This window comes from Balaenoptera musculus, chromosome X (assembly GCF_009873245.2).
Source record: "Balaenoptera musculus isolate JJ_BM4_2016_0621 chromosome X, mBalMus1.pri.v3, whole genome shotgun sequence".
NCBI lineage: Eukaryota > Metazoa > Chordata > Mammalia > Artiodactyla > Balaenopteridae > Balaenoptera > Balaenoptera musculus.
The window spans coordinates 26,559,263-26,571,228 of record NC_045806.1 but is presented as its reverse complement, the minus strand read 5'-3'; the positions used below and the strand labels follow the sequence as shown (position 1 = coordinate 26,571,228).

At 41.3% G+C, this 11,966-nt stretch overlaps 1 protein-coding gene across 7 annotated transcripts in view; it reads left to right on the top strand.

Annotated features, from left to right (window-relative positions):
- Positions 1-389: 389 nt before the first annotated feature.
- Positions 390-11,966, top strand: part of GK (glycerol kinase) — a 63,647-nt gene continuing 52,070 nt past the window's right edge. For 2 of the 7 annotated variants that reach the window (XM_036839524.1, XM_036839523.1), the window contains exons 1-3: positions 401-617; positions 8,160-8,233; positions 10,394-10,500. In XM_036839524.1, the coding sequence (XP_036695419.1) occupies positions 540-617; positions 8,160-8,233; positions 10,394-10,500 (259 nt within the window). In that variant the 5' untranslated portion in view covers positions 401-539. Of the gene's footprint in view, positions 618-8,159; positions 8,234-10,393; positions 10,501-11,966 lie in introns of all 7 variants that reach the window. The other 5 variants (XM_036839527.1, XM_036839528.1, XM_036839525.1 and 2 more) reach the window with 4 other exon arrangements.

Genomic DNA, 11,966 nt, shown 5'->3' with positions numbered 1-11,966 from the left:
GGAACAAGCAGTTCTGCACTTTGGGACCCATCCGCGAGCGGAAGCCCCAGGGCGCTGGTAGGGTTGTGCCCTTTCCGCGGGCCAGAGACGCTCCCTGACCGTGGGCACCACCTGCCTCAGCCCCGGACCTGCGGCAGGCCGGCCTGGCCGGCTTGGCCGCCTGGTCGCCGGGCCCACGTGACCTGCCGCGCGGGCCACCGCCTCCGCCGCGCCCAGGCCCCGCCCCCATGACGTCTAGCTACCTCAGATTGTCTGAATGTTCCTTCTCTTTCCGCTTTCGGTAATTGGTCGGCCAGGCAGACAGCGCCCCCCCTCCGCCCCGCCCCCGGAGTCGTGGGGAATGCTGGTGGGGGCGGGACCTGGGCTGGAGGGGCGGGGTGAGAAGGCTCCGCGCCGGTAAAGGGGCCGCCCGAGCGCGGTCCGAGCCATCTACTGCTGCCGGCCACCCGGACCTCCCGACTCGCAGCCCGCCCCTTCCCCGCCCGCCGCCGTCACCAGGGAAACGGGCCGCGACCGCCCGCCGACCCCAAGCTGGTTTCATGGCAGCCGCGAAGAAAGCAGTTTTGGGGCCATTGGTGGGAGCAGTGGACCAGGGCACCAGCTCGACGCGCTTTTTGGTGAGCCCGGGGTGCCCCTGAGGAGGTGATGAACCGGGGCGGGAGCCTTGGAACGCCGGGGCTGGGTGTCGCGTCCCCATCCCGTTCTTCCCACGGCCCGGGGCCCCGGCCGCCAGGCAAGAGAAGGAGGCCAAGAGCCCCGGAGCGGGACTTGCCACGCTGGAGCTGCCCCGCCCGGGCCTGGGGGAACGCGGCCTCTCGAGACCCCCGCGGCTGAGCTGAGCAGCCCTGGCCTTGAAGGAGGAACCAGGCCGCCTTCTAATGGGGGGACTCCTCCCCCGAAGGGAGCTAGGACTCGTCGAGCGTCCGTGCAGAGCAGCCCGCCTGCAGCCAGGGACAGGTGGCCACATTGACCGCTGCTGCAGTCTTCCCCAGAAGCATTTGGCCTGCCGGGGGCAGGACGTCCTTGGATGGGGGAAGCTGTGTCACGGCTGTGGTAGCCTAACAGCGTCCTTTGGAGTGGTGGAACGAATATAGTATTAGCGTGATGATGCCTTGTCATTCTCTCCCACAGACAGACATTGCAGAAGGTAGAATGCTAAGGCGGGGGGCGGGGCGGCGAGTGGCAGAGCACATTAGGAAAAAGTCACACTACACTGCTTTTACCAGAATCTTTATTTAATTTCGAAGATTCGTAAATTTCAGTTCTGATACTTTGCCCATTGCAAAGATGACTGTCCTCTCTGCGCTTCACAGCATAAAGCGACAGGGAAATTCTACTTCTCTTTTTATTTACCGTGTCTGACAGCAGAGTTTTGCCATAATGGAGTGCTATTTAAGTGACTTTCTGCTGATTAATTTGTTTTGGGCAATTAGGAAACTTGCTCTTAAAGTGATCTAGCACTGACTTCAGTAAGATAATTTAAAAGTAATTTTAAAAAACTATTGTTGTTTAAGAGCCCATGCTTTCAGTGGACATTTGACTAATCTGGCAAGTTGATGTAAATATTTAATGACTACTTAGCTCCCTCTTCACTTCTTTGTCTCAAATCATGTTTTCATGCATTATTTAGTATGTATATATACTGTATGTATACATTGTACATACAGTGTATGTATATTTTTCAGAGCTCTGTTTAGTTGACCACTTGACCAAAACCTGCATTTGTACCTTCATGTTGATACTCATCTCTCTTGTCTAAAGTCAAAAGCCTTCAGTCCAGTTTTAGCTTGGTTCTTATTTAATGACTTACCCTGGTTTGAGCTGCCAAGACATAATTCTACCGTCTCTTACATTGTTTACCTTCTGATCACCCAGGGCAGGTTTCACTATGTCTTATTTTCATATAAGTGTCTATAAAGTAATCCTGAATCATAAGTAAGAAACTTAGCCTAACTGGATTTGATTAATAAAATACACAATCATCACTGCCATCTTCCCAAATTGAGAAAGACCATTAAGACAGTGCGCTAACTGTGGGTTGAGTTTTGAAGCCGTATTCAAGAATTGCCCACACAAATGCCTGCAGGGGCCAGGCAGGTAGAGGGAGGAGGGCAGACTGGAGAGCAGACTCAGGCTAAGGGGAAACCTATAGCTGCCAGGCAGGAACACTAGCCCCGTGCTGCCAGATCTTCAAATTCTTTAAGAAAAGCTGGTAGTCTAGAGTTTTCAGTGAAATCTTCCTGTTCTTAAATGTTGGCAGCTAGTTCCTAATGGATTGTAGGGGCCAAACCAAACATGGCAGTTGTTCTCAAGTTTATGCAGCCTTTGCCCTCTATGAAAGTGGGTAAAATATTTCATAACTCTGTAGGCTGCCTTTTTAGTTGCCAGCCTGACTGTGCCTTTCTTCCTTTTGACTTTTTGCTGTTGCTGTCCCTATAGCCCAGCAATCTTCTTTATCTACTGCAGGTTGTTCCTGGTCCCTCAGATTTTGTTGCCCAAGAGGCATCTTTCTGCATTGGTGGGGAAGGAATGAAAACTTCGTATCATCACAATCAGTTGTTCAGTGTCATGTATAAAAAAGTTGGGTGCTGTTTACTGTGGCTTGATCTCAGTGAGTAAGCTAAGGTACACATTCAGAAGGTTCCCATCCTGCTTATAGAATGATGTTTAAAAGTTGATCAATAAAGTTTCCTGCTGCTTGAGAAACAACTATGCAAGAAAGCTTCAGAGGTAGATAAAAGGCTACCTGTGTGAAGGGATCCTGTGTGAAGTAGAGAAAAATTTGGGAATGGTTTAGAAAGGGTTTTTTTTTTCCCTTGGTTATAAGGAAAGAGGTTTGCTAAAGCACTCCCTACAAAATACAGATAATAGATTTGCTGAATAAGTGCTTCAGTCACAAGGTGATTCCCAAGGAGTTGTTCTAGTCATATTGTTCCACGTTGTAATTATGACTCAAAAATATTTGCTTACCTTCTCAGGAAAGAATACAGCAGATAAGAACTGTCATAAGGAAGCTTATAGAGTGAAAGGTATTAAAATAATTTCCTGACCATTATTCATTAAATTGTCATATCTCATTCAACATTCACAAGACCAATAACCTTGCTAAGCTTTCTTTTCCCTTTTTCTATGCTAGCTATATTGGCTTTCTCCCATAAGGGACACAAGATTTCTTTATTCATGTTCTTTCATCCAAGGGAAATGCCTCCTCCCTGTGAAAATTTCCCATATCTGCTTCTTGAAATTGTGCTCTACCTCCAAATTTTACTCCAAATTTTACCTCCAAATTGTACTCTACCTCCAAATTGTACTCAACTGCCATCTCTTGGTAGAAGTCTTCCTCAAACCCTTAGTCAGAATTTCCCCCCCTTCCTATAGCATTCTTTTTTATCTGTTAATAGCTCTTAGCACCTACTTCGTGTTATTGTATATCTGCTGTACTTGAAAGCAGGAACCTCCTTTTTAAGACTTGTTCATCTTTGTATTCCTTAAAATATCTTGGTCAACATGACAAATGAACACCTGTTGTATCTACAGGGAGCACTTTATACATATTTGTTGAATAGATTTTTATAGGTCAACTGAATTTTAAATCTGGTTTTCTTTTTTATCTTGTCAAAAAATGTTAAAACTCTCTGATTTAGGTATGTTTGATTACTTAATTTCTTTTTTTTTTTTCTTTTTTTTCTAAAATGGTGTGTTAGTTTCTGCTTTATAACAAAGTGAATCAGTTATACATATACATATGTTCCCATATCTCTTCCCTCTTGCATCTCCCTCCCTCCCACCCTCCCTATCCCACCCCTCTAGGTGATCACAAAGCACCGAGCTGATCTCCTTGTGCTATGCGGCTGCTTCCCAGTAGCTATCTATTTTACGTTTGGACCTGCAATTTTAGAACATGTTCGTTTCTTCCTCTAGTTGTCAAAGACTTAAATCTTGGGACCCTATGCATGTGTTTTGTACCAAAGGAAAATTTCCAACTTGTCTGATAGGAAAGTGAACTGGGCTTGGCATGTGTTTACCCAGATTGCAGAGTAGGAACTTCTTGGAAAGAGAATTAGTGTAACAGGTTTAAAGGAGGAGCCATTTCTTCATAAGACAAAAGCTTCAGCTTGAACAGTCAACTTCCTTCTTTAATTTGGTAACTTTATTTTTTCCCCATTAAGTTGACTGTTAAAAAAAACCCCAAAAAACAAAGGCTTAGAATGTGTTGTGACTTGAAATGTGTCAGGCACTGCATTGAGGACTTTTCCAGCGTTATCTCATTTAATCCTCATAATAAATATGATGTAGGTAGTATTATTAAGCTCCTTTACCCAGATGATTAGACCGTGCTGAAGAGTGTGCCCAAGGTTACAGAGGAACGTGGAACTGGGATTCAAGTCCAGGTCTGTCACAGTCAGAAGACTATCCTCCTAACACCTCCTGCCTTAGGCTCCCGAGCTACCTGAGTACAGTCAAACCTCGGTATCTAGGAGACTGGTTCCAGGACCCCCCTGGATACTAAAATCCTAGGATGCTCATGTCCCTTATGTAATAAAATGGTGCATTATTTGCATAAAACCTATGCACATCCTTCCATATACTTCAAATCATCTCTAGATTATTTAAACCTAACACAATGTAAATACTATGTAAGTAGTTGTAAATACAACGTAGATGCTATGTAAATAGTTGCTAGGCACAGGGCAAATTCAAGTTTGGCTTTTTGGAACTTTCTGGAATTTTTTAAAAAATATTTTTGATCTGCGGCTGGTCGAATCTACAGAAATGGAACCGTGGATATGGAGGGCTGACTGCACTGTGAAGGGAAGATGGGAGGCTGGGGAAGGCCATTTACCAGTTCTGATTATGGTCACAGATGAATCTTCACCAAGAAAAACGTACTTAGACACAGGTTTCACAATATGTAAAAAATTGTTGCCTTTGAAAAAGTACTGCTGGTTTGGATCATCTTGTGACTCAGATTAAGCGGGGCCTGGGCAGGGCTTAGGTGTAGTCACCATGGCTAATGGTTGCGTAACCATTTTGTTCCAATAGCCAGCATCTATGAAGAATGACTTGAATTGTAGCTCCGTGCTTATTTTGGCAGGAAACATTGCCTTGACCCCGGTTGTCTCATCATATTTAGAGATCTCAAGGTTAAGGGATAGATTTCCGCTTTCTTTCTTTCATTTATGTATCCAGCACATAAGTATTAGGCACCCATTAAGGGCCAGGAACTAATGAACAGTAAATTTGGTAAAACTAATTTGGCTCATAGCTCAAATGAGGCCCCTCTTATAATAAATGTAACTGTGATTCTTTTGTGTTCCCCGCCCCCACTAAGTTGGTTAGTTTTCTTGCCCATCACATTACAGACATGGCAAGAACATGTTCTCATCAGAGAGCTGCCACACTCTCTTGTCCTCTTGTCTCATAAGCGTAAATGTTCAGAGCCTTCAGTTTTGAGTTCCTTGAGGGGCAGAATGGTGTCTTTTTTTCCCCTCTCCAAAGCCTAATACAGCATCTGGCATCTGGTCGGTGCTCATTACATGAATAGACATCAGCAGAGAGAGGCCTCCAGGGCTTGATGTGTTGACTACAACTCTTGGACTGAAAGACTAGAAAGGGAGAACTTGCGGGGTCTTGGAAAAAGTTCAATTTGGCAACTATAGCTATGTTAGATGTATGAATATGCTATTTAATATAATTTCCTTTTTTAGGAAAAATATAATGCCATTTGCTGTGTTCTCTTCTGTGGCTTGTTGGAAGATGCCATTATGCCTTCTGTGGTCAAGTTTGCAATGTAACATGTTTGTAGCTAGTATTTTTATTTTAGGTCCTGCAAATTTACATAGTGTTTTAGAGACGGAGTTTATATTCCTGAAGAATATCTTACTTATCACACAGTAAAGTTGAGTATGGCATGAGTAGGCTAATGGGGAAACCACGTGGGGAGGGAAGTGAATGCATGTTTATGATGGGATGGCTGAGTTAGTCATAGGGTGAGTGAGGCAAGCGTGAAAGACAGTTACTTAGTAAGGACTGCATTTCGTCTTCGTCTCTCCACTACTCCCCTTCTGCTGAGACAGAAGGCATGTGTTGTTTCAGAAAGTCCTTTTGAAACAATTTTTATAGAAGTAATTTTCTTTGTTTCTTCAGCTTTTTAACTGTCCCCCTCCTCCAAATCTGCAGTTGACCATGATTTAAGCACAATGGTAAATATAGAGCTAATGACTTCTAATTCTAATTCTCCTCTTATAATAGAAGTAGTAATAGTTGCAGTAGTAGTAATAATAATAATAATAAGTAGCAGTAGTAGTAGTAGCAGCAGTAGTGGTAACATCTTTTGGGTTTATGCTATGCGCCTGCACTGTGATGAATTCCTTTCCTATGTGAAGTTGTTTCTTCAGTTTTTAATTGCCCTCCCCCACCAAAAACAAAATCTGGAACTGAGACAGGATTTGGGCTTAGAGATGAATACAGAACTGGTGATTTTTTTTTTAAATTTATTTATTTTATTTATTTTATTTTTGGCTCTGTTGGGTCTTCATTGCTGCGCGGGCTTTCTCTAGTTGCGGCGAGCGGGGGCTACTCTTCGTTGCGGTGCGTGGGCTTCTCATTGCGGTGCCTTCTCTTGTTGCAGAGCACGGGCTCTAGGTGTGCGGGCTTCAGTAATTGTGGCACGCGGCCTCAGTAGTTGTGGCTCGTGGGCTTTAGAGCGCAGGCTCAGTAGTTGTGGCGCACTGGCTTAGTTGCTCCATGGCATGTGGGATCTTCCCGGACCAGGGCTCAAACCCGTGTCTCCTGCATTGGCAGGTGGATTCTTAACCACTGCACCACCAGGGAAGTCCCCATTTCCCATTTTATTTAGTAATTTTTTCTAGTAAGTACCTGATAGACCACAGTTTTTTAGATATTCAACAAATATTTATTGATTATCAAACCCTATGCCAGGCACTATTCTAGGCCCTAGAGGTGCTTCAGCAAATAAAATGGGACAATTGGAATGGACATCCTAGAGACCTACCCAATGCTAAGTTGTAAATTACTGGGCTATTACATGGGCGTCAGCCAAGTGCCTTTTATTTATGATGTATCAAGTTAACCTTTGCCCTGCAAGATATTTTATCTCCTCAAAGGACTTGAGAATTTGCCTTCTTGCTTTCATTATGTTTATTACTTCCTCCCCCAAAAATGATGTGTGTGGTGGGGAGGGAGGGGAGCAGCAACCCCACCCACTGTGTGTTTTCCCTTATTACTTTCTTTGTTAGTCTGCATTCAGCGAGTAATTTTCTCCCACAGGAAACCTAGGCCTGGAAACACTTTCTTAATTGAATGTGACTGTACTGCTGCAATTATAGTGATTTTGGAAGTTAGTTTTAATTAAAATATGAATCCTTACTCTGAAAGACTAAGTAATTTGATACTTAAATATAGGTACACCCAGGTGAGAAATAAATATATCTGAAAAAAAGGTTGCTAGGTTTTTAAGAAGTGTTGTTTTAGTGGTTTTAAATTTGTGGAGGCTTGTACTGCACTTCTTCTTTGGTAGCTTTCATTCATTGGTTTTAATGTTTTATCATCAAGGGTCAGCGATTCATGACAAGCATGTCACAGAGAGCACTCAGCTTGATGCCACGGTACTCTTCTCCCCCTGCTGATATGGCTCTACTTACCTCTCCTAAGAGCTAGACGCATTGTTACACTTCCCTTCAAAGGAATTTACACAGTATACTTTCCTGCCTGGGCATCTATGACTCCTGTCTCCACATCCAAGGTGGATGCAGAATGGAACCTTATACTATCACTATCAGCATTTGGCCAGCTCTCTTTTATTTTTGGTTTTCCTATTCTCTAAAAGAAATCCATACTATTAATTGGTTGATGTATTAAATTTCCTACACCTGGAACCATTTGTTTTAAAGAATGAGGAATTGCCTCTTTAGCTTTATCTTTAATAGATTTTCATTTATCTAAAGAGAAGTTATTATTTCTGAAGCTACATTATAACTTACATGATTCTATCTGAAGAGAAAGTAGAACATCTTGTAAGGCATTTCATCTGAAATGATTTTTCTATCAGTGAATAAGAACATCAGTTGCTGAATAACTTTTAAACATCTCTGCTCTCTACCTGCATTTTTACCCTAATATTGCAATATATTTTTCAGGTTTTCAATTCAAAAACAGCCGAACTACTTAGTCATCATCAAGTGGAAATAAAACAAGAGTTTCCAAGAGAAGGGTATGTTTCCCAATTTCATATGTAAAGGTACATCATGTTTATTAGTCCATCTCACCCCGCCTGCCCTGTGCTTTTGTAAAGTAAACTTAACCAAACACCCTCCTGAGAAGACGTGAGGGATAGGTATTAGTCAAAAAAAGAAGCAGTAACTTGGTAGCTCAGCAAAAACATGTGGATGATTGATGGCTTAGGAATTCAGTGACAAAAGGAAGCAATAATAAAGTAATAAAGCAAAGGAGTATTAGATATCAGAAATTCCACGTTGACTTTGAAATCATTTAGTTCTGTGTCTCCATCATTGCCAAACTGCTGCTTTGCTGATTTGCATGTAAGGGTTTTTTCCTTAAATAAAGATATGTTTTTAAAAAAACATTTATATATCTTATCTAATACTAAAATCATCCTTTTGGGGAATAATGTTCATATATAGTAATTGTGATATTACTACTTATATATATGTATTATATAGTACATATACATATATTATACAGTATTTTATTTAAAATTTGATATTTATAATACAACCACTTTGAAAAACTGTGTGGCAGTTTCTTATAAAATTAGTCATACATCTGCAACATTCCACTCTTAGGAATTTATCCAAGAGAAATGAAAGCATATGCCTATAGAAAGACTTATCTACATGAATGTTTATAGTAGCTTTGTTCATACTAGCCCAAACTGGAAACCCCTCAAATGTCTGCCATCAGTAGAACGATAGCAATGAAATACTGTTTGACAGTTTTTCAAAAGTGACCTGATACATGCAATGACATGGTTGAATCTCTTTGATATCCTGGAGAGTGAAAAAAGCTGACCACAAAAGAATACATCCTGCGTGGCTCTATCTGAAATTCAAGAAAAGGCTAAACTAATTAGAATGATGGAAATCCGGAAAGTGGTTGCCTGTGGAGTGTGGGATTGACTTGAAAGAGGCATGAAAGAACTTTTCTGGAGCAATGGAAATATTCTATATCTTGACTGGGGTGTTAGTTAGATTGGTATATACATTTGTTAAAACTCAACAAATTGTGTGCTTTCAATCTGTTCATTTCATCGTAAAATTTACTTCAATTTAAGAAAGACAGGGAAAACAGTGTCTTACCAAATTTTCCATTAAAAATTTTCTCCTAGGTTTTAGAGAATTCCTTTGTTTAATAATAAAAGCTATTGATATGTTAGCAGCATTAGAATGACCGTCCACAGGCCTGATCCCAGTGCAGTTTAGAGAGAGAACAGCTAGACTTGGAGGGACAAAAATTAGAAATATGTGGAAGGAGATTGGGTTTTGGAAAAAGAGAATTTAGAGACAGAACTCAAAGCTCAGGAAAGCCAGGCAGGCCTGAGGAAGGCAGAGAAGAAAGGCATTTGGAATTCCCTTGCTACTTCCAGATTCTAGCATAGGATTCTTTTAACTTGTGTCATTTCTACTTTTGCGTAGAAAAAGTATGCCATTTGTTTCTCCCAGGTATTCTTCCTTTTCATTTATTATGAGCCATTCATCCTTCTGAGGTCCTTGTACCTTAACCACAATTGCACTGGGATTGGGTCTGAAAACTGGGACCAATCACTTGTCTACATGAAATAGTTATTGGAAGGAATGTAAGTTTTTTCCCTAAATTCTAACAAAACATTTTAGGAAATAAAATGACAAAAGAGATTAGTATACTTATTTGACTTTTTAGAATTTGTTTTACTTCATAAATAAATAAATACACAAATATATAAGTAAGTAAATGAGGAAATCAATGTATCAAAAGAATAATATCTATATCTAGTCTGTTTAAAAATGACTAATGACTAGTGAAACATAAAGATAGTACATCAGAATTCATCACACCCACAGAATATAAAGAATTGGGGAACCAGTTTCTTATTGGATTTGAAAAATAATTTTAAAATAGGTAGAATATTTGCTATTTGTGGCCTGGTATTACTTACCTCCTTTCAAATGATTAATTACTGTATGAAGAATAATAAAAAATGTAAAGTAAATAGGCTCTTCTTTAAATCATTTCTTTAGAATATTGGGTATGCTTTGCTTATCTGATTTTCTTCAATTTATGCAGCCACTCCCTCATAAGTGAACATCTCTGGAGAAATAAATTATATCTGTCTTGCTCTCTTGTGGACTAACGAAATACATTCTTTTGTTTGAAGATGGGTGGAGCAGGACCCTAAGGAAATTCTGCATTCTGTCTATGAGTGTATAGAGAAAACGTGTGAGAAACTTGGCCAGCTCAATATTGATATTTCCAACATAAAAGGTATTTTTACTATTTTACTCTATATATGATTATCTCAATTAAATTCATTCATTCAGCACATACTTGAGTGCCCATGCAGTGGCAAGCATTTCTTTGAGAACTGAGGATACAACAATAAACAGGAAGATTAGGTCCCTGTTCTCATGAAGCTTTTATTGGTGGGGGTGAGACCAACAATAAGAGCAGATAAGTACCAGCTAATTTCAGATGCAGATAAAGTTCCATACAGAAAGTAAAACCCAGTGATATGCTACAGTGTGCATAGAGAGGCTTCCTTTAGATTGGAAGGCCAGAGAAGTCCTCTCTGAGGAGGTGACACTTTTGCTGCGGTGTCAAAGGCCAAAAGGGGCCAGCCATGCAAATATCTGGGGGGAAAATGTTTCAGGAAAAGAAAGCAGCACATGCAAAGGGCCTGAGGTGGGAATAATTTTGGCCCATTCCTGGATCAGAAAGAAGGCCAGCATGTCAAAAATACAGTGGAAGAAGGGTGACAGGTGAGGGTGGGTGGGTAAGGGGTTTCAGAAGGAACTGAAATCTGAGAAGTGGATGGGGCCTTGTCGGCCACAGTTAGGAGTTTGGATGTTATTCTTAGTATCACAGGGAACCATGAGAAGACTTTAAGCAAGGCCATAGGGGGTGACAGGATCTGACTTGCAGTTTAAAAACAACTTCCTGCCTGCTCTGTGGAACAGTGTGGAGAGTGAACAGTAAAGGCATAAGTATGGACACAAGGAGACCAGTGTGGAGGCCGCCGTGGAAGTCCTGAGAGAGAGGACGATGACTTGATTGACAGTGGTAGCAGTGGAGGTGGGGAGAAAGGGCCAGAACTTGCTGATGGATTGGATGTCAGGGTAGCAGAGAGAGTAGTAGGGTGGGGGAAGGGATGGGTCACAGATGAGGCTTGGGGTTTTTGCTGGAGCTCCTGGATGGACAGGGATGCCCTTTACTGGGGAGAGAAAGACTAGAATAAGGAACAGCCTGGGGAGGCGGGAGGTTGTTAGAAATCAGAGCACTTCACTTTTGAAATCTCCCTTAAATAATTGTCTGAGAGTGTTAGGTTATTACAAGTATCTCCCTTTAATTCCTAGTAGTTTAAATAGAATATCTACCTGAATTTGGCTTTGCATCATTCATAAGGGAGAAAAAAAATAACCCAGTCATCTAAAATTGATATGCTACTAGTGTAAAGGGTGGAAGCATAATGTGGTAATTACCATCTCCTTAGAGTTTAAATTTTTCAAGTTCATCATTCAAGGGCTACTTTTTTTTTCTTTCTTAGGTAATTTGACTGTAGATAGGGGGAACCATCAGTTGGTGGTGGTGGTGGTTCCTTAACTCACGTCATCTTGGCTCTGAAATTTACCAGCACTCCTGTGTTGAAACATTGATTTTTTTTCAGACTTTCCCTTATTTGTATAAATAAGACTCACTTAAAAAAAGGCTAAGTATAATCAAAACCAGTCATT